The 23,384-nt window shown below is 38.4% G+C and overlaps 1 protein-coding gene across 1 annotated transcript in view; it reads right to left on the reverse strand.

Moving 5' to 3' along the window:
- LOC308131307 (glypican-6-like) overlaps window positions 1-23,384 on the reverse strand; it is a 91,393-nt gene that overhangs the window by 5,004 nt on the left and 63,005 nt on the right. The window contains exon 7 of the mRNA XM_080498004.1: window positions 2,120-2,256. Coding sequence (XP_080354130.1) covers window positions 2,120-2,256 — 137 coding nt within the window. The remainder of the gene's footprint in view (window positions 1-2,119; window positions 2,257-23,384) is intronic.

Here is a 23,384-nt window from a genome sequence, read left to right on the forward strand (position 1 = left end):
GTTGTGCCTGAACTCGTTCATATTTTGGGCGAAAGTGAACTGAACGTACTGTATTTCTGCCTGATGAATGTTACTGTGACCGCTCATTCTGGCGTTCGTAAACGCCGTTCTCGTTGTTTAACAGGGTGCCAGATTTCCAGAGCCTTCCAGTGGAAAACCCGGCTAAAGCGCACTGTAAACGAGCCTTAACATGTAGGAGGGAAAACAGCCAATCTGGCAACCGCAGCCGCCACAGAGTCACACCGCCGCATGCGTCATCAAATTGCGGCAAAAACAAATAGAAGACAGCAGCACTGCCTCAAACTCTTACTTAAAAGAATTTTATGAAAAGGTCAGCGATGATCCAGGTGGGAAACGTCTTACCCTTTTGTGTAAACTTTGCCCGCTGGGTTTCAAGAAGCAACTCCGTACATCAACAACATCAACAGCAAACCTGAGACGGCACATTGAACTGAAGCACCCGGCGAGACTTTCAGGGTATGTGGAGCAACTAAAACATTAAAAGACACGGCGACGGCGAGCCAATAATGGGCTGAATATTGCTCTTTTATGACCCGAGTTCTAGAACTTTTGTTTGGGCAAACAAGTCAGGAAAAAAATCGATTCACTAAAAACTGAAAAGTAACATAGATAAATAATGTTTAAATGTTTTGTACTTTGAATGTTGCACTTTGAGGTACTTCTTAAGTTTCTTACCTCAGCCCGGTTCCGACCTCAGATTGTGTTTGCGTTAGTACAAGAACTATGTCGACACGTCTTCTGGACTGTGTTGTAAACAGTATACTGCAGCTCACAAAGGTCTCCTTGAGGGTTTTACTATTTTAAGCTGTAATTTGTTTGTAGAACCTGCCTGGTATATTTTCCTTTGCACCTTAAGGACTATTGTCCGTTTTTTTTAAATAATTCCTCATTAAAAAAGACCATTCAAGTTTTTTTCTTCATGTTTTGGATAATGTACTTTAAGGATGGGAAGCTGTAGCTGGCTATGAATGTGGACTGACGAGGTGGCAACAATAGGGAAATGCCAGTATTCTGAGCGTAATAGCTCACAGCAACATATTGGAAAAAAAAGAACTATGAACTAGTTCTTTTTTGGAACTGAATTATGAACTAGTTCATGTAGAAACTGAACTTTCCCAACACTGCACATAACATAGTACAAAGTGTTTGAAAAGGACTAGATGGAAGATGATCCTATACCATTCTCACTTGTTTATTTCATTCAAAAGCTTGTTTTTCCTGTCTTATTATCACAATGACAAATGTATTAATTATTAAGCTTATGTAAAAAAAAACCTATATCCATTTGGACAACTAAACAGCTTTTCCCTTTGATTCAAAAACTGAAAAAGCACAGAGGGGGACGACCTGCTTGAAATGTGATCTTGTGATTCGACTCTACCACAGAGCGCTTTGGAAAACCTCAGCGAGGTTACTCCAATGTTGACAAAATCGACGCCGGCCCTATTCATTGGGAGCAATGTTCTGACATACTTCTCTGAGGAAAACACGTCCGCTGGCTGCATTCCTGTCTGATAAATAAGCGGCAGGTTATCATGTGAGAGCAGACCACCAATCATCTGACTTGAAAAGCTTTTGTTTCCTATAATCCCAGGTCACCTCGGTTAATACGCACCTCCAGGGTGAAAACGGCAAGCTCAGATACCTTTGACTCACTTTCTCAGGCCACAGCCACATAAACAGTGGCCAGAATGATTGAGGTAACCTTATGAATGAAAGTGCCACCAGGCCTCAGAAATGACTGAGGGTAACAGAAGCCCGCGACAAAATACTTTCCTTCGCAAATAAAATCAGATTAACATTTGCTTTTTTCTTTCTACCAAATGTCATCTTTAATCATAATACATGTGCAAAAAAGATTCAGAGCACACTAACCCTAACCATATAAGTAGTTAGAAGGTTGAAAAGGGATGCGTTCCTGCATTCTGTTGGCTGAATCACAAAGTATGTGAAGCTCTCACACAGCAGAGTTTAAGTCCGTTAAAGTAATCTGATTCCTAATACGAGGATTAGACTGCTTAACATCAGGCGAGCTGAACAGACTTTGGACTTATGAGTAACTGTTTGTGTCAGCCCGCACTAGCTCCGCTGGCCTTACCTGCCCTTGGTGTGCCCGTTCCAGCAGTCCTCGTCGCTGGCATTTCCAGCAGTCACTCTGTCCTCCACACACATCGCTTCCGGCAGGTCGGACCAAAATTTCTTTGACAGCTTCAGTTGTTCTTTAATGTCAATCACCTAAACAAAGGAGAGACTGTTGTTGAATAAGATGCACCATATAGATGCTAATCTATTCTGCCTCTTGGGTGAAAATATGAACAGTAGGTACATGAGTGAATACTGCACCAACCGAATGAATACCTGTGCAAGTAATCTTGTCTGGAGCTTAATGCAAACAAGCATGCAAATAGTAAGTAAGCTCTGTTAATCTCCCTAAACGTTACTGTAAGCGTGAGACTCCGATGTTGCTGTACTTCAGAGCCGTGCAGTACATCAAATATTTAACCCTCATTCTTGTTCTTTCAGATGAGAGGTGAAATGTGGTCACAGCCTCAAGGAAATCCAGTTTCCTTTGAGAGAAGAATCGAGGAATGACCTGACCTGGATGACTGAAAATCATCAGAAAATCTAAAGCGACATTTACATTATACAGAGTTATTTTATTTTATCAAATGAACCATTCAAGAAAAAAAAATAAAAAATCACATTGAGTGTCTGCCATGCTGGCAATTCACAAATCTGAACATTTGCTGATTGTATTTAAACTCTTTTGCAGTAAAACTATTATTATTTATGGGTTAATGTGCTTAGGATTTTCTCCTCGGACCCCATGAGATCAAACCAGGCCAGTTCCTGAACCTTCTAATACCGTATTACCCGATATATGGTTGCAGAGTGCTGGAGACTGTCCCAGATAAGTATGGACGAAGGCAATGTACACCCCGGATATGTTGCCAAACCGTTATAGAGTCACCACTGGAGGATTTGAAGCCACAGGCTTCTCACACCATTCCTCCTCCAAACTACCTGAACCCAGACTCAAGTCCTGACGAACTCATCACAAATGCATCCATACAACTCCTTTGACCCAAATACATGATGAATTAAAATCATGTAAACAATAATCGGGTTCCGCTTTTCTTATTGCTCAAAGGAGCTACATGAAACACAAACAAAAACGAAACAGTCGGGGAAAAAAAAAATCTATTACTGTCGAGCATTTCCAATGCATACATACTACGACGTGTCAAGAGTGTCAAATAATGCAAAGGGCTATATATTTCAAACTTCCTTATATTTATTGTTGCATCATTAACCATAATGAATATTCAGTTAACAATAATTGATCTTGGTAGGAATTAGATTATAACATGTAAATTCCTCAATTTCTGTCAACATTTAAAAGTCATTGATTATATGATTATTTTGTAAATATCTTTCTAGATAATAGTAAATTAATCAGAGCGTTTGGAGAATTCTGTTCAAAACCGCAGGCAAGTTAATAACCGTCACGTTTTCAAATCATGTCGTTGAACATCCAAAACCGTTCAAAAGTCCAATGCCACTGAAAAGCATCAAAACTACCTGTGAAATAGTTTCAAAGTACAAGCACGGGCACCTTATAATAATGATACACAAATGCTTAGTTTATTTTCTTTTCTTTTCGCTGAAAATTGCATAAAGGTTTATGATAAATATTAAATGTTCATTTTTTTCATTTTAAAGATTCTCACTTTAGTTTTTCGTATTTGGATCCTGTTGGATAGTAATGTATATGCACAGTTCATAAAAAAAATAATGGCTGAGATGAAATTCTAACCACAAAATAAAATGATTACATGTTGAACACCACAGTTGCACTCAGACTTAAGTTACTAAGGAACTGTGGACAATCCAGAAACGCATGTTTTTGGGCCACAGAAACAGAACATGCAATGCATCTTGGAATGCATTTCAATGCATTTGAATTTGTTCAATAATGCTTTAATTTTGTAAAATGTTATATACAGTGTTCCTGAAAAGCTTGTTGTCTTCTCACACACTCTGATTCCTTTATTTACAACCGCACCCTCAAAGTATGTCAGCACTTTAATTTCACTCCTCATAATAGAAAAATAAGCACCTTGATACTCATGACATGTATAAACATGCGTATGGAAAATGATTTAGGATTGATGTCAAGTTAATTATGTGCGAACTGTGTGAACCATTGCCTTTTAGCCTCAAAATGCATCTAATTTGTAAAATGATCATTCAATATGTGAACACATTTTATCAAAAGAAGTATAAATCTTGGATTTAACCCTGAGACATCTTTACTTCTGGACACTAAGTAAATGATTTACAACTAATTTCTCTTCTATACAGACTATCAATAGTTGACATCATAAGAAATAAAACCATGCAGGCTTGCTGCAATCATTTCAACTTGAACGTCAGACTTAAATGCTCCTTTGCATCCCGGCCATGTGACAAAGTCAGATATCGTTTCCTGACTTGAGCCTGTTGAACTCCAATCTTTCATCAAACACACAGAATTTGACATATTTCACTGAAGCTGAAGGAAAGCCTGATAGCAGCAGGTTGGCCCCATTATCTTTTTCCGTCTGACTTGCTGTTGGCTTACGTGAAATTGTAGTGAACCTGAGCAGAACATGAAAGGTGCTGTACTGCCTGTGTGACGCTGCTGTAGGCCTCGACACTGCTTTTGATGTGTTAATCCTGTCACACTGATGCCAAAGCACTTCAGCAGCTCTGATACTGCCCAGAGGGTCAAGGCTGCACTCAATACAAGAGATTGACTGGCAATGTTTGACTAAACCTCATACATTAAGTTTAGTCGAACAAGTGAAAGATTTTCAGTTTCTACCTGGATCTGCTGGCAAAACCAGACACGTAAAAAGTTTGATTTCAACTGTGAATTACTCACATTTTAGCATTGCAAATATTTGATTAGCAGCTTTTTTTGTACATGTTCTTGCAAAACGTGTACCTGGACCAGGCTGTTTTAACAAGTAGGCTGAGACAGCTTTCTGGAGAATAATTGACACACAAAGATGTCATCAACCATGTAATCATTAAAAACGTGTTTAGCTGCTTCACCCGACCGCAGTGAAAACATATTGTTCCGCACACGAATAACAACGGTAAAGAACATGAGAAGGAACAAACATACTTTAAATAGAAAAAAAGCACCTTCTAATATCAAATAATAAAATTTCCCAAATAAGTGGAAAGGTTCAGTTTAGGAATAATAATAATAATAATAATAATAATAATAATAATAATAATAATAATAATAATAATAATAATAAAAAGCCACCCTCACATGTCAAGGGCACAGGTACGGATTACAAATATTCACATATAGACAAGTCATCAAGTAGTATTTTTTTTTGTTGCACACTTATAAAAGCTTCTCACAGCCTCAACGCAAACTTCGCAAGTCAGTAATCACAATATTCCATAATTCTGTGTATAGAGAACACACAAAAACACAGTTTTTCATTCTAATTTTCTTTTTAATCTATTGATGTGGCAAAATTTAAAACTGCCGTAAAAGCAAAACAAACAAAAAAAAACCCCTGCATACAAAAGTGTCAATGTTTTGTAAGAGGGAAGAGATGGGGAAAAAAAACAAAAAAATGTGTACAATTAAAAATAAAGTGCATTTTGTGTGGGGTGGATTTGTGTTTACAGACAAGCTTAAATTTGCTGCAGTTAAAGAGAGTCCAAATGAAAATGTTTTTTTTAAACAGGATCAATATAGTTCGGGTACATTTTCAGAATGTAAATAATTCAGGAATATACTTTTAAATTTTGGGTTAGAAAATGGTGAGAATTGACAGCTGTCTAAAAGATTGTGCAAAGTGCAACTACACTTATTCCTTAATTATAATATAATTATTAACATTATAGTTTTGGTTTAGTTTTTTCCCCAATACATTTTTAAACCTTGGCTTGAAATTAAGTCATTCATTCATAATACTACCGTTTGAAAATCACAAGCTGTTATTGAAATATGAACTTAATATTTAACATATTTGCATTGATTACTTTAAGAAAGAATAATTCTGTTACTGGTAAAAGGAATTGACATGGTCTGTTATATAATTTAGTGTTCATCCGAGGAATCAGGTTTAAATGTCTGTTCCTGAAAATGCAATTCAGTGTGGATAGAAAAGTAAAAATCATATGCAGATATTATGAAATGTGCGCGTTAATTGAACATTTTCAACAACAGTAGTTTTGCTTCCACTGACACGTATCAGAGATTCTATTTGAATCCACATTTTCAGGACTTTTTTTTTCCCATCCGCTCATATCGCTGAGAAAAGAAAAGAAAAGATCCAGCTATCAAAAACAACCTTGCATGCAACCGACTGCGATGCACACTAGATGGCACTATGTCTTTGAGAAACGTGGGCATGAAAGCCAGAACAAGTGAGCAGGGATGGAAGTAAGGAGGCACATTTCAAATAATCTCACTGTATTTTGCTAATAGGGATTCCCCCCCCCCCCCCCCCCCCCCCCCCCCCAAACCTCAGCATTCATCTCCAGATCGGGTACATGACGAGGAAAGCGATGTGTTGGAGGTCTCTAATGGAGCCGAACACTTCACTGTGTTCGTGGCATGTTAGAGAGAGAGAGAGAGAGAGGGGGAGAGGGGAAGCACAAAGGAGATTCTTATTATAATCAGCTTCAGACTGCTGACAGCGCTGACATTCTCATTAAACTTGCAATGCAGATCACAGACACAACACCTCCGCCCGCTTCACGCCGGGATATTACATTGTGTTTGTTTCTGGTGACACTCTAACAAATGACTGTTATCATGTTCTGCTACAGTTACTTCAAGTCCTGATGACACACGAGGGGGCATTAGTGTTTTGATCTCTATAGATTGTAAGGCCTGATGAGGCAGATAGAAACAGTTACTGTTTTTAACAAATATATATAGAATTTTTTTTCTCCATGTGATTTCAATAGCATATAACATTTTGAACAATATCAATCCATGGCAAAGAGAAACTGTAAGATGACAGAAATGTGTTTCGGTCATAATGTATTTTTTGTTTTTTTCAAGATGTATGTTGTCAGCTCACTTAGAATAAAGTAAACTTTCACCAAATGATGGAAGCCCATTAATGCACTAAGGGATGTTTAAAAACACATTTTAACACATCTAAATAATATTAAGGGCTTATTGTTTTTCTCATTGAGGATTAAAAGAGTGACATTTTGTCAAGATGATAATATAAAGTAAAAAAAAAAAAAGGATTAGAAAGCATTGTTTATGCAGATAGTTGAAGAGGTGTTGCCAAATAGAGCCAAATACAGAATTATGTACAATCTGGTTAACTGCAGCATTACGGTCTGCAGATAGCAAATTATTGTTTACAATTTATAAATGATAAATCCAGAAAACCAAAGACGTTTTTAACAATGTTTGGTTTTTTTTTTTGCTGTTAGATTTCTCACATCAAGTATCGTCATCCCGTCTCGTCACCCTTTTCTGAAGGTTAAGTTCAAGATGATGCTGTTGTAAACTGAAAAAGAGCATTAATATATATGGATGCATCCTACCGGGTTGTAGGTGGCCTTGCTCTGGCTATGTCTTATGAATCATGGCATGGTTTCTTAAAGACACGATGCAATAATGCCACAGTTTAGTGTAAATCCAGAGTTATATATATGTGTAAAAGAGAACAGTCATACACTCCTATGTTTTCCACCTTGAACTGAAAGTCTTTTCAGTCTCACTGGAATAATTTGCTTTTAAGTTTGTATGAATCTCTATGAGCAAACTGAAAATAAAGCTTATTTTGACATATATTCACACACACGCACGCACGCACGCACGCACGCACGCACGCACGCACGCACGCACGCACGCACGCACGCACGCACGCACGCACGCACACACACACACACACACACACACACACACACACACAGAGTAAACAATGGAAACAATTTAAACGGACTGCACATTAAAATCATTATTGGTTCATCCTACCAGGCAATACATTACTCATATGCAAGCATAAAATACACAATAAATCCAGTATTTTCATAGATGTTTTTCTGCACTTCAAACATTTGCATAGCATTTGGCCTCAACTTCATAGGTCTTTTTTTTCCCTGAAAAACAAAATTAATTTGATATGTAATTTATTAAAAGCCCCCCAAAAAACTGCTTGTGAATTTCCAGGAGCAGCTGGTCACTGTAGTCACAAATGCAAATAGGAGTGTATCTGCTGTGCTGTATTTGAAGTGGAGATTAATCCACATTTGGTGCTGTAATGGGTATTAACTGCAGCGAGACGCACTCTGTACGTATACGATCCAAAGATTGGCCTTGTTTATAATCATTAAGAATCCAGTCTTCCACTGAGACAATTATTTATAGCGAAGAGTTTTAATAAATGCCAGATTAAAAAAAAAAAAATTAAGTGTGGTTATGAAAAAAAAATCTGAATTTGATGACATTAACATTAAGATCTTTTTTTGCTTCCACCATGTTTGACAGTCTGAAAAATACAGAAAATTAACTGATGTCTCGCTCACAGTCCTTTGTTGCAGAAGAATTCCGATTCATATAATAAATTAAACCTTGAGGATGAAGAGCAGCAGTGAGGTGTGCTATTGTCCGCTCTCTCCTTTGCCTCCCTTTCTTCCTCAGCTATATATTTTTCCTGCTCTTTTCGCCCTATCCCCTCATGCTTCCTGTCATGAGCTATATATTACTTCATTCTGTTTTTCTCTGTCGTTTCTTCCTCTCCCCCTCTCCCCCTCCCTCCTTGGTATTACCCTGCATAGGTTTCTCTTTTTGGTCTTTCTTTCTGATACTTTAGTCCAAAGTGAAAGTGAAGGTTTCATGGCGAGCTGACCCGTGATCTGAGACCGGCGCCCCCATCCTGGGGAGATTTGTGAATAAAACCTCTAGTTCTTTCTCTTATTGTAATATACAATGTATGCTCAGTTCCCTCCTTGTTCTCTCAGTGCATTAATTAAATATATTTTGAGTAGCACAGTTTGAATGAGCTGAAGGGCTTGACAGCAGTTACTATAAATATATTATTATTGAAAACTATATAGTTAAACAAGGTCAGTTATTCTTATTGTTGTTATTATTATTGATCTATATTTGTCAATCCCTTAGGATCAAGTGTTATGGTTTTCTCTTCTACATAGGGTTTCTACATTGATAAACAAGTAGCCTCTAATGCATTACAGCTCACACAGCACAGTGTGCAATAATCCAAACACCTTTAAACTTTCTTTTTTTTTTTCCTCCATCCGAAATTAAATCCACTCAACCAACCTGGATGTACAGTATAATGTTTACCCTCTGTAAAAAAAAAAAAAAAAGTAATTGGCTAGCTCGAATGGACAAACAGGAAAGACTGTTTACAGAGAATAATTATTTTCACAAACAACGGTGTGAGTCGATGAGACAATGGTGTGTGCATACACTCGAGGTATTTCTTACAATATTCATTGTCTATCCTGTGTTTCCGAGAATGCAGCTGGGTGCGCGGACAAGGCAGTGCACGACTTCTGGAACTTTCTGTGTGCATGGCAACAGTGCGGCTCTGGTGTGGCATCTTTGAGCTGGGAACAGAAATGTAAGCGGACTGTGCTTTGACCAGTGGTTTTGCAGACGCCCTTGCCTATTCTCAGATCAAAAGCTGATGTGTCACTGGCTTTGAAGCTGCAGTCACACTCCTGGCAATAGTACAATGTCAGCGGCCTGAGCTCTTATCTGGCCATGGGATGATGCATCAACGTGCTGTGTGCCTTTCATTAAAAAAAAAAGAAAAAAAAAAAAAAAAAAAGTGGTCAAACTCTCAAACTTTATGTCTTGAAACACGAAACAGACAGACAGTCATGCTGTACTCACAGTGCTCAGTGTCACCCTCCACTGCTCCGTCAGCTGAGTCAATCTGCGCTTCTCCCTTTCTCAAATTTAAAACACACTGCCACCTTGTTTAATTAACAATTAGTCTTTTTTCAAGAACATATCTGTCATCGCTGTTTGACACGGAGCACATCCCTCTGCTTCAAGTCGGAGCTAAGTTAGTACATGTTCAATCTAATCATAGACTCGACAGCAGGTCTTGCCACTAAACCCACAAGGGCAGACAACTCCTCGATCAACTTATTTTCCCTGGCAACTGCTCCTCCTGTCTGTGTTAAAATAGTTTTTCATTTGATACGAATGTAGTATTCTTCCTGCATCTCAATTACAGAGGTCAGAGAGTCAGCCCTGCTCATACCAGAGACCTTGGCCATGCCACAAGTCTCTCCCTGACCAGTGACCGCTTTGAGGACAGGCCGAATAGTTTCTCACAAGGAGAAAAGCCACAGTAAGAATAACTCTGCCTCTTCATCACATTCTCCATTGAGTTATATTGTTGACGGAGTCCGTTCTAAAAACTAATGCCCCTCTCTCCTGTGGTGGTGGTGCCAACAAATCGACTGCAACAGTGTCGAGTATCAGGGGGACTGAGGCCCCGTGGGTGCATGTCCCTGGACATGGTTATTAAATCTGCTGTCTAACATGTCATAAAGTCTTCCCCATTGGTTCAGGTCAGCCCAAACACAGCAGGTTCTCTCAACCAAGACCTGCCATCTGGTTTTAAAGCACTTTCAGCATATTAAAGCCTCATACAGTAGAAACAACATTGGCTCGCCCTAAGCATGCAGAGGAAATAACCTTTGCGATTATGTTCCGGGCAGCAGTTGTCTCTAGTTTGTCATGTCCTTTTTGTCCTTGTCTGGAAACACTCACCTCAAAAGTGACGGGCAGCGTCCCTCAGAGCAGGTAACTACCAGAGTGCATATATTCAATCAATAGCCATCAAGAGAGGGCAGGAACAAATATGTTTTCCCCTTTGTGCTTTCACAGCAGACAAACATCACACACTTATTTATTTTGCACACAAATGGAATTTGTTTAACAAGCAGACTCGGCCTAATCATGTAAAATGTGATTTGTTCAGATAATGCAGCCCCGATTTGCCCGTCTGCCGCTGGGCCACATGTGTGCACGATAAATCCATTTTTAGCAATATGCAGCAGTTTCTTCAACAACTTCTTGTCTTCCTTGATTACAACTGATTGTGGCCTTGAATAAATCTGCCACAGTAAAAACATTACGAGGCAATTTGACGCGGACAAGTCTTCACCAGGGCGATGCATCTTTCTCGTATCTCTGGATGGCAGTCCTGTCAGACTAATCATGCTGCTTCCTGGCAAAATAATTCCACACACACACACACACACACACACACACACACACACACACACACACACACACACACACACACACACACACACACACACACACACACAAAAGGCTATTATTTTTTATTTTATTTTTTGTGTGACTTTGCAGTCCCGCAATGTTGTGTGATCCATCTTAATGGTCCATCTGACAGAAACGGGAAGAGATATTGTTAAACCAATAAGCACAGCTAATGAATATTTATCACGTCTCAGTGCTGCACCTGAAAATATTATGGTTTCAATAAAGAAATATACAGTATGTTGTAATTGCCTGAGTGCTTTACACCGACATTGCTGCTTCATGCAGTTTGTGTGTTTTGTCAAAAGCAGATTTAGTTTCATAATCCAGTGAAAGAAACTTGAAGTGAATCTAAATGCTTTAAATTTATGTGACACCCCAGAGGCGTACATTTATTTTCAACTTTCAACAATCTTCATGGCTCTTGTAGGCAAAACAATTAACCATGGCTTTAATTTAATCAGACACTGAATCTCTGTGTACCTTAAAAAAAAACACATGCACTTTTAAAAAAGAAGCTATAATAGTGGGACGCATAACAAAAAAGTAAGATCTCTGTTTTTAGGCCATTTTGGTCTGGTTTATTGCTTCACAAAAGGAAAATAGACTAAACTGTGAAAAAAAGAAGAAGCAGAAGTTGATAAACTATTTTAATCTTGTGAAATGGTTTTATAGCTTCTGGTGGTTTTCGTCACTTCTAAAATGATGCTTCATTTATCTCGTGCAGGTATTGCTAACACCTGGTTGTATGTTCATTTTTGATAAATGCCCCTTCTAAACAGCTGTGTGTGGATGTAGCCCAAGTTACATTAACATACTGTCAGCCAACAGGAGGTTCAGCGGGTCATATTTAGTAGCCCATTTTACATGTTATTGCCTCGAACCATTTCCTCATTCCCCTGGTTACGACTCAGTTACGTAAAAAGGTTCATCATGGCGAGCAAAATTTATCACGCACTGATCCCGTGGCGAGAAAAAAATGACAGAATATTGATGAAACAGTGGTGAGTTTGTGCATGTGATTCGCCCCGGGCTACGACAGCAGAAGTTTGAAAAAGGGAGATGATTAAAGGGAAGCTATGCTCTGTGGAGAACAGAGCAATCATTGGCAAGCCTGCTTTCCCCCTGCTGCCCTCGTTCCCCCGAGAGGCAGGCAGCCTACAGTGTAATGGGGCCAATGTGCTTCATTAATGTATTGACACATATGAAAAGTAGTAAAGCCTGTATGGCATCAACATTAGCCCATAAGATACAAAGAGACATGAAAGGAATACCATGGAACTCTCTTGAATGTAATCAATCCCTGGATGACTTTTCCTTAGTGTTGTTAGTAAAAAATCGTGAATTTGTTTACAATTAATAAAGGGATTGTTCATATATGTCGATGCAAAAATATCCCAAACTATTGTAATGATCATAATATGCTTTCTACTGCTCTAAAAACAAAGAATGACATTCTTGCCATTTCAGGTAACCGCTCTCCCTGGCTATCTATAATAAGCACAAAGGTGAGCCACATCACACATCCAACTGTGTTTTTGCCATACTTCCAATAGCTGAATATAAAGAGGCAGTGATGTGACTAATTTATATATACATGAATGTACATATATGTATTTATTTATTTATGGCTAATCTATAAATCTCAGTTTGGCCAAATGCATTGGGATTGTAAATGGAAATTAATTTTGTATACATTAATAGCATGGAAGTCAAGCATAAGGCCCGAGGGTCAAAACAACCATGCCAGAGGGGAGAGACCCATTGACTGAATGTGAGGATATATGAACCTGCTCAACAATCTTTTTACTTTATTCAGGGTTCATGTAAATGAGACACTCTCTGATGCCTGAATCAGTAAGGATTCAATTGGACAGACAGAAAAGTGACCATGTAAAAGCGGGTGAGACACAAAAGAGCAGATGTCAGCGATGTCCGAAACAATGTTGAGGTGAAAGATAGCGACCTTGTTGGTCGTGAAACAGCATCAGTACTAAAATTTGATGGTGAGTTTGTGAAAACAGTGGCGCACGGAAGGTTGCAGGAAATGATGGGATCAAAAAAGAGACGGACTGGTCATCTAGTAGTCGAGCAGTAAGGATTTCAGAATGCACTTTTTACGTCCGCCAATTACGTAATAAAATCATCTGTGTACATTTGTTTGTTTGATTAGATTAGATGATTAGATTATGTCAAAATTACTGCACTGCATTGTCAAAATTTTCACCACAGATAGAAAATAGGCCATGGAAGTGAGCCGGAATCTTTTTTTTCTTCTGAGTCGAGGTCAACCTTTGACGGATGTCAGAAATCTATGATTGCTCTTGTTTGTTTAGGAGATTCCAGGGAATGGTTCATGTCAGCTTTTGTAAGAAAACAAAAAATCTAAACTTTTTGAAGGTAATCATTCTTTGCACTGAAACAAATGAGAAGAAAATCTGGATTTTAGTCATTTATAGGTTGTTATGTATCTATATATACTGCTTTAGGCACAGAGAGACCAAATTGGCCTGTATTTCAACACTAGAAATCTCAAATGAAGTCTAACTAAAGGTTTGAGTAATGTCGTGTACCAGCACTTCTTTAAAGATGAGAGAAAAAAAAAAAAACCCACTTTATAACAGATGGAATTTAAAATATGATTAAAGTGCTAAAACTTGAAAACAGTCTTTTTAGAACTCTGTGCTGGAGCTAAAGCGACCCCACTTATTAGGCCACGGCTGAGTGTCGATCTTGCTGCCACCTTTCTCGATCCACACACAGCGTCCCAAAATACCACAAAGATCACAGAAGCTCTTTCACAGTGAGAACTGCAGCCAGGTATTTGTTGTTTTTTTTAAAAATGATATTGACTTTGCCGGTCTTCAACTGTGAGAAGCTGTTTAAAACGAAGAATGCTGCAGGATTGCTTTAAGTTCCACACTGAGCACACAGCACCCTGCTTATTCCCAATCTTCCCCATAACCTATTGGAAATATACAAGATTTACATAAAGCATAAACCCTCATATTTTACTGGTTCACTAAACTGGAATGGGTAAAACGGCCAGGGTTTAAAATAAAAAGAAGGAGAAGGAAATTATTAATAAAATGATATACAAGATTTACATAAAGCATAAACCCTCATATATATCATTTTATTAATCATTTCCTTCTCCTTCTTTTTATTTTAAACCCTGGCCGTTTTACCCATTCCAGTTTAGTGAACCAGTAAGCCAAAGACAGTCACGGTCCATATTTATCAAAGTGAAGCGCAGACAAAGAGAGCAGCATGTTGCCATGTGACGTTCAGGAAAAAGAAAGAGATTATAAACTGACCTTTGAGTTTTTTTTTTCCCTTGAACACATAATGTTCCCACACAGTGTTCTGCTCTGTGGCTCTGATCATGATGCCCAATATATCTTAATACTGTGGGGGTAATAGTGCATTGTTTTATTCTGTCAGCTGTAACCACTGTTGTCTTCGTAAGCCCTTTTCTTCTGCTGTACCTTTGAACTTCTAAACAGTTTTAAACAGTTTACACCACAAACACTTAAGTTGACTTTATCATCCAGTATGTGTTCATTTTGGGCAATGAGCATAATGTAAATATGATGTACTTAGTATAAATTCACATCTTTTTTTTTTAACCTTTTCCTCGTGAACAGAATCCTTTAAAGATCTCACTCATCACCTTGTTTTAAAATGACAGAAACGTTAAAAAAAACAACAACAACTTTACAACAAAAAACATTTGCAAGTAGTTGTGTTTTATGGACAGGTTATCTAATGCTTCAGACACATGAATACCCACAGACTCAATGTCTCAGACGTGCATCATTCGGGAGCAATTTTATTGGTTCTCCGTCTGACTCATACATATTCAGCCTGAACACTATGTTCATCGCAGCAAGCAGGAAGGCACACCACTGTCCCCATGACCTTAGCTTTGTGCAGACAACAGTAAACTGTGGATGAGATGCAGACTGTGGTTGTTGCACCTTTGAGCATAATACGGCATGTGCAGTGTCTTTATGTCTGTATCAGATCCAGGTCACAAAGCTTTAGGGTACGAGCTGATTAAAATTACAACACTTTATTCGCTTGGCACGTGTCCCTCTGTGATATGTTTCTGTGTATGCTTATCACACACTATTTAATTGCATAAAGACATGGCTGCATAAATTAATAGGATTTCCATTATAGTTCTTTTGAACTTGAAGAGGTGAGAGTTTTTGCATCAGGTATTCAGAGAGACAAGCTCACAACCACGTTTCTGTCTGCTTTTTGTTATCACCATGTTACACAATCAGGAGCTCCAGCCTTCAAACTTATCTACTTTGCTCGACGTGATGATTTGCAGTTACTGATCATTTGAAATGCTCAATCCTGACTATGCAACAATATGACTGGTGCCTCAGAGGAAGAGACCCACACACCCACACAAAGTGGCCTTTTGAAAAACCTTTATTTAGATTTAATAAGACTGACCGATCGTTTCAAGATACGCTAGGCTCTCACGGAGCCGCATGCATGCAGAATGAGGATAGTAGCTTCAAGCCAAAGCTTTGTGCTTCACTTTCTCCCAGCAGACCCTTGCTGTGAGTGTGGGAATCAAACTCGTATCTAAGAGTGCACAGAGTGAGTAGTTTTAAATGAATTAATCCATATACAAACTTCTCTAAATGGTCAGCAACTTAGATGCAAAGATCAACAAGTTAGAAATCAAACAAGCATCTGAAACCAGCCAGAATAAAGGAAAATATAAGAAACAGAAGTTGAAATGTGGGCTCAGAGAAACATAGTTTTAACACTTTTGAGATAGTAATAAAGGATGACATTTTCACAAATTTACTAAGACACTTGGAATGATGAAGGTACTTTTTACAAGATAATAGAAAATGCCTAACTTTGATGTTTCATGTTTCATATATATACCTTTTTCCTCCTTGTGCCTCTTTAACTTTTCTTATTACAGTGTCCCGCAACAGTGAGGACACATCTCACAGTTCTGCAGATATTTAATCAGATCCTCATCATCATAGCAACACTAAACAGGCTAAACTCAATTCAATTAAACGTAAAGTTAAAGATTATCAATTAATGTTAGGGTACAGTTACCATAACATCATAGAATCAATTATTTTCCACCAAATTCCCACAGGTAACCTACAAACTATCTATCACAAAGACAGCTTTTCTGCACAACTCACTGGTGAAAGGTTACATGAGTAACAGTGACAATCTATCTCGATATTGAGTTTAAGTCAGAGGATTTTGCTCTATTGTGTCACATGCAAACAAGGATGTGCAATACTGCACGTACTGCACTCCTGCAGGTATTTTTCTGAGAAGTAAAAAAAAAAAAAGTAAATAAAAAATCATGGAAAATCCCAGTATGAGAATTCAAACCTTTTCCCACAGCAACTCCACCCAATACCCTTGGTTACTCGTTTGACAAGGAACAAACACAACACATTTAAAAATGCCATTTTAAAAGACCTGTGGTCACACCGTATAAGTAAATAATGCCTCGGCATGTCGGAGCTTGTGAATCACTCATACTGATGTTTAAAAGTGAGAATGTGCAGTCCAGCTGCTGAACAAAGACGTGCATGTATGCTAAGGTTCAGGCCATTGTTGAAGAGCTGCATGTGGTGCAGAGCCGCAGCTTGTTATATTTGTAAGCACACCAGAATATCATGCTTGGAAATGAAATTTACTTTCTGTTTTAGCTCACTTACAGTAAACACAGCCGTCTCACTCAGAGTGTGGTGTCTTGATTATGTCAACTTTGGTTAAGTTCTTGTTTTACTCCTTTGTTTTCTGACTAAACAGTAAACACCACGAGTGCTATGACTGATGTGTGCTGCACACAGAGCTTGTTTGGAAAGAGAAGTGATAATGAAGTACTAAACAATATCACAGTTTCTGACTGTGTGATGAATTTCATGCAACAGCATGACTGTCTTCACATGAAATGTATCGACTGTTAATAGTTTTCAATAGAATATTTGTGTTTTACATTTATCTGATAACACATTGATACAATGACATGGGCATAAAGAATTTAGGGAACTTAATTTTGGTCCTAACTCGTCACAATAATGTGAGTGCATATAAAGTGATCAGCCACCGGTACTCTTAACCGTCCATGTCTCCCACAAAGTAGTGATTTGTGGTGTAACTTCTGATGTTTTTCTAAATATAACATATTACAGGGCTTGTTAGTTGTGCTGGTTGATGCCACATAAGCACGTTGATTATATACTACTTCTTGGTTTCAAAATATTGTAATACCAGGTTAGGTTTTAGCTTTAGGAAAGCTAGTTAGAAAAATATGGAAATAACAATTACAGTTTATATATTAGATGAGACATGTAGGGCACATTGAGCAAATCAGACGTTTCCCAAAAAGTAGGAGAATGGAGCTTTAACCATAGTGCACCTCACATGATGAAATAATTTTTCAAACTATAGCACATTATTGTTGTTGGAATACAGAGGAAATACAAATCTTTTAGTAATGAATAATTGTTAAGCCTTAATGCCTGCAAACTAAAGCACATTCCATTATTCATCTCTAGTAAACAATACAAACAGCTATAAAATGTGGTTTTAAATAGAATGACCCTGTGGAAGACCCTTTACACTAAACCACTATAACCCTCCATACTGCTTTATCCACTTTATCGCAATGGAAGCCTTGAGCTGTTCCCAGCAAATGCAAGATTTGTGTGTGTGACAGGTCAGCAGTTCAACTCAGTCACACACACTCGTATTCACACAGATGGTAAATTTAGGGTCATCAATTAACATCACGTTCATGTTTTTAGACTGTGGGAGGAAAACAAAGTACTGGAAAAACCCATATACACACACAGAGAACATGCAAATTCCCTACAGAAGCAGTCGGTCCTATGGCGCTAACCACTACTCCATGGTCTGCCCCCACCCTAAAACGTCACAAAAATTATAAAAAAAAATTATGGGGATTCCCTAAAGGACAAAAGTCCCCATTATGTGTGCGAGTAGGTAGACTTAGATAGACAACAGACGTAAAGACACATGCCTGCACACACACACACACACACACACACACACACACACACACACACACACACACACACACACACACACACACACACACACACACACACACACACACACACACACACAATCTACAATTTACTTACCTCAAAAAAAAAAAAAAAATCATAAAGCTTAATGTCATAATTTTAGAAAATGCTTATGTTGGTGCACCAGCTATAGCCCAGGCAACTGTTAAAATTCACGGTCAACCAGTTCCCTGAAGTTTCATGCCACATATGCACTCCATGCCTGTTTATTTTTGTGTGGTCCTTGTAAAAAAAACATCAGCTATGCTAGAATCTGAGGAATCTTCATAATTGCATGGCTTGGGCAGAAGTCAGTAGATACAACAACTGAAAGAATGGCACTGTGGATAGGCCCACTTTACTTCCATTAAGCTGTATCCAAAACAAGAATGTTTTCAGTGGCTTGACATGTTCTTGGACTGCAGCGATATAATGCCAGGGTCAAGATTCTGGAAAGGAGTGGCCGTGTTTTCTTGACAACTGACTTTGCAAACCACACGTGGCTGTTTTACTCAATGTTTCCTTTTGAACACGGCAAATGAGCAAAAAGAGTCCACGCAGGAACAGTTAGGCTTTTAAGGGTCTTACATAATTACTCACCTTGTAACTGTAAAGAAATGTACCTCAGCTATTCTGATATGAACATAAGAAGATGATACTGAGACTATATGGAGAGTGAGTATACTACTTCATAGACTGTTGGAAACTCAGACAAATCAGACGACTCTTTAATGCTGAAAGGCAATCCCCCCCCCCCCCCCCCCCCAAACATTCATTCACTTATTCAGATTCCTCATGCCCTTCTTGATCAGAGATGTGGAAGACTGGCACCCACACATTAGCTGAAAGCAGAGAAAGACCTTGGATAGACCACCGATCTATCACAAAGCCAACCAACATAACCAATCACACAGTTACACCTAAGAGCTATTTATTGACCTGCATGCTTCCATGGTAGGAGAGTGGAGCTCCTTGAGAAAACAAAATCACAAATACGGACAGGACTGAAAGTCAAGTGAAAACCTTCCCTGCTGCTGGGCATCTATTCTAAGCATTGATCTACCATGCTGCCACCTTTTCTTTGAGAGAGGGCTCACCAAGAAGACTATAAAGATTGCCTCTTTCTTAACGGTTTTACACCTACTGAACTGAACATGGGAGAGATAAGAAGTGATCTAATGCTGTGAGGAGAGGAACCACTGTCGGGGATTTTCTATAAAGTCTCACTCCACCGAAAAATGTGTTTTACCTATTTAATTTTCGCTTGCACTTTCAGGAAAAACATTATAAGCACTTGCCTGACATTGCGTGGGTCCCCCTTTTTGCTCCCCAGTCAAAACAAACTGTGATTTCCTGTGCATTATGTCATCGGTTCATCACATCCTGTATCAACATCTGCAGCAATTTGAGCTACAATAGCTCGTCTACTGGATCGGAGCACATCAGCTAGCCTCCGTCCTCACATGCATCAGTGAGCCTTGTTCACCTATGATCCTGTTGTCAGTTTAGTTTTTCCAACCTTGGGACAAGGAATGTTTCCGAGGAATTTATATTTGATCTAAAAGAAAATGTAATAAAAAAAAAGAAAAAAGAAAGACTATTCAACTAGTCTACTATTCAACTACTATTCAACACACGCACACACGTACGCACACACACACACACACACACACACACACACACACACACACACACACACACACACACACACACACACACACACACACACACACACACACACACACACACACACACACACACACACACGCTGGCACACATTGTGAAGAAGCTCAATGCCTTGCAATAATGGGATTGGGGATATGGGGATCGAATGGTTAACACTGGGATTAGAAGACTTTCAACACTAGACAATGTATGTATATTAAATAATTAAGCACAGTTCAGCACAGTGAGAGGCCTACATGGCCTCCATTTTCTCTCTTTTAGGCACACTACTGTCAACGTAATCAGAGATAAAAGATGTAAAGAGCATCAATAAAAGATCCCCCCTCCCCTATCCCTTTTGCCATTAATCTTGGATTGGATGTCTGCCTGTGAGCCAGAAAATGCCTATTGATTGGTGACTTGACAGGTTTTTTAAATTGTTTGTTGTATCTATGAAAAGAAAAATGTTGACAAAGTGAGACACACACCCGCAAGAGTTAATTACAGCTCTACAAATTAACTGTATGCCATAATGTTTCGACAATTATGTTTCCATTTGACGTATATATTTATAATTCATCACCATTATGTGCACAGAAAAAGTTACTGGTGAATTGTAGCTTTTGACGGGAAAATGATGTAACTTTGAGATTAGAATAATACTTTTTGGTGGATTTGATAAAGAGCTTTTTAAAAATAAACAAAACAAACATCAGCCACACTGTATTTTCTATTTTCCCCTGAAAGAACCTGAGGCTAAAACAGCTTGTTAAATAAAAAATGGATCAAACTTTTAATATTTTTGTGAAAAAGGGCAGCATATACACATAATTGAACTGGCATAAGACTTTCTTTGTGGATCTGAATTAGCCAAAGATGATGAGCTAACTATAGCCTAATCACATTTATTCATTTTTAGAAATGTGCATTAATGGTATTGTAATCACACATGATATCCTAATTATTTATTCAAAAAATAAATCCGATTAGTATACACATCTTTAATTAGATGTTTTGCAAAGACAGAACTTTGTAAACCTCTATACAAAGACAGACCAGCAGTGCTTCGGAGTAAAAACCCATGGATCAAAGGTTTAATTTTTGACAAATATTGCTCCCGAAAGGCTCTTTTCTGCAGTCAAGTCGTGCCGAGCTCTCATTGTTGTGCCATTGCGCTACACAGATAAAATGTAAACCATGTATTACACAAGGGAGACAAAAAAGCCCAATAAAACTACACTAAATTGAACTGCACAAAACTTGTTACAAATGTCAAATTAAAAGCCCCACTTCTTATCTTTAATGCGCCTCTGAGCCTGACAGTCTGTTGTGCCTTTATCCCCTCTTTGGACTTTAAAATCTCCATTTCTCTCCAAGCTTTGAGGGTGTGTGCTCTGACAGAATGTCAGGCAATTAAACAGTCATGGCTCATTGAGCTGGAGGTGGGCCTGCTCCTCCAGGCTCCTCTAAGGCACGGGAAGAAATGAACACAGGCACTCCCTGCCATCCCCTGCTCATTCTTTGACTCACAAACTTAGCAGTAAATCCACGACATGAAGTTATTATCAAAGGACACTTTAAACTATTGTCAACTTTCACAAGGCCGAGCAGTGCCACTGTCACGGGTAATTATCCCGAGCCAGGATGGAAATGGGGACAGTGTGTGGGACAACAAAGATGTGCTCCTGCAAGGAACCCAGTCGTGTCCCAGCTGCAGGATAAACACATAAACACTGTCACAGTAATGACGAGATAGCTGCCGGATAAGACAAGCACTTTCACACCTATTTCTGATACAATGCAGATGTATGAAAGCAAATAATAGGCAGCAGTTTCAATTAAAACTCTCAGACTGAGGTGAGGTTTCAGGCAAAACTGAAGCCATGCTGTTTTAATGCAGTCCAAGTTTCACAATGTCTGTTGTCAAGCTCAGGTGTGCTTGTCTCTCTCACTGGCTGAAATCAATGTTTGAATTTCTGTATTTTTTTGAGTATTTAAAAAAAAAAGGCCTGAAATGTTCACTTAGTAAATAAAGTAGCTGTCTCTCTTCTTGAAAATACTTTTGACTTATTTTAGACTTTTGAATGTGTGGCATCAGGTTTTGATTGGCTGTATTTGCCTTTTTGCGGATACAAACGAAAACATTTAAGTTAAGATAAAAAAATCAATTCTTAACACTGAGCATAGAAGTATAGCATCACATAAACACAGAATACATAGAAGGCAAAAAGCACCAAGCTCACAAGTAACAATTGATAATAATTATTGATTTTCATTAATATGGGTTGGTTTGAACTCAGTGACCATTTGTTCAGTTCAGTACAGTGACCTCTATTTATTATTGTATCACATTTTAAAATACATCATCTGATAAAAGTATTAGTTGGTATTATTTCCTCTGCAACTTGTTAATATAGTACAATTTTTTTTCTTCAACCGACATTACCTCATGTGCCATCCATTTAGTCATTTTCTAAACTAACAATATTTGACTTACGGCTGCGGGGCGGTGGGTGCCACCCCTAGCTGACTATAGGCAAAAGTAAAGTACACAACAACCAGACTCCCCCCAGAGAGACCTATTCTTGCTGTGGGGCAAAAGCACCAACAACTACTCCACGCCTCTACTCCCAGTGTCTGTGTGTGTACTGTGATTGTATGGGTGGCTATGGCAGTTTTATAGCCAGGGTACAATATACAGTGTGGAATAGATATAGATCCCCCCCCCGCATTGCTTTTCCAATTTTGCAAAATTACTACCGTCACAGTAAGAATAACATTATTCCTCCCCCACACAGTGATTAAAGTAACTTCACCAGTAGACTGGACAACACACATCAAATAAAATGTATTACATTAAGTTTAATTAAATTCCAAGTGAGGCAGAGCTGTCTCTTCGAACACATCAAGGTGAAATACTCACACAATCAACTCCACGCTGCAAAGTACCACATTTTGGTTTTTGTTGCTGTACTTTTCACAATGTTTTTCTCCATAAAAAAAATCTATAAGCAATAAATGGCAGTTGTTGACGTGTGCCAGTTAGAGGCTTTTTCAGTTGAATGTGAAAGCTGTAAAAAGTGTAATCAACTGGTGTCTCCATAGTTTATTGCTGTTTTGCATTTAATTTGATGTTGATTACATCATTACATTTATTATGTACTTGTTAAGGTGATTTCATTTACTGTATAATCACAAAAGGACAAAATAGAGTAAACAGACCCAACATGTTTTCGATTACAGATTCATCTGTTTTGCTGGTGAAGGTGAGCAATGCAACACTTGAGCTC

Source organism: Blennius ocellaris (genome assembly GCF_963422515.1).
Source record: "Blennius ocellaris genome assembly, chromosome: 6".
Classification (NCBI taxonomy): domain Eukaryota; kingdom Metazoa; phylum Chordata; class Actinopteri; order Blenniiformes; family Blenniidae; genus Blennius; species Blennius ocellaris.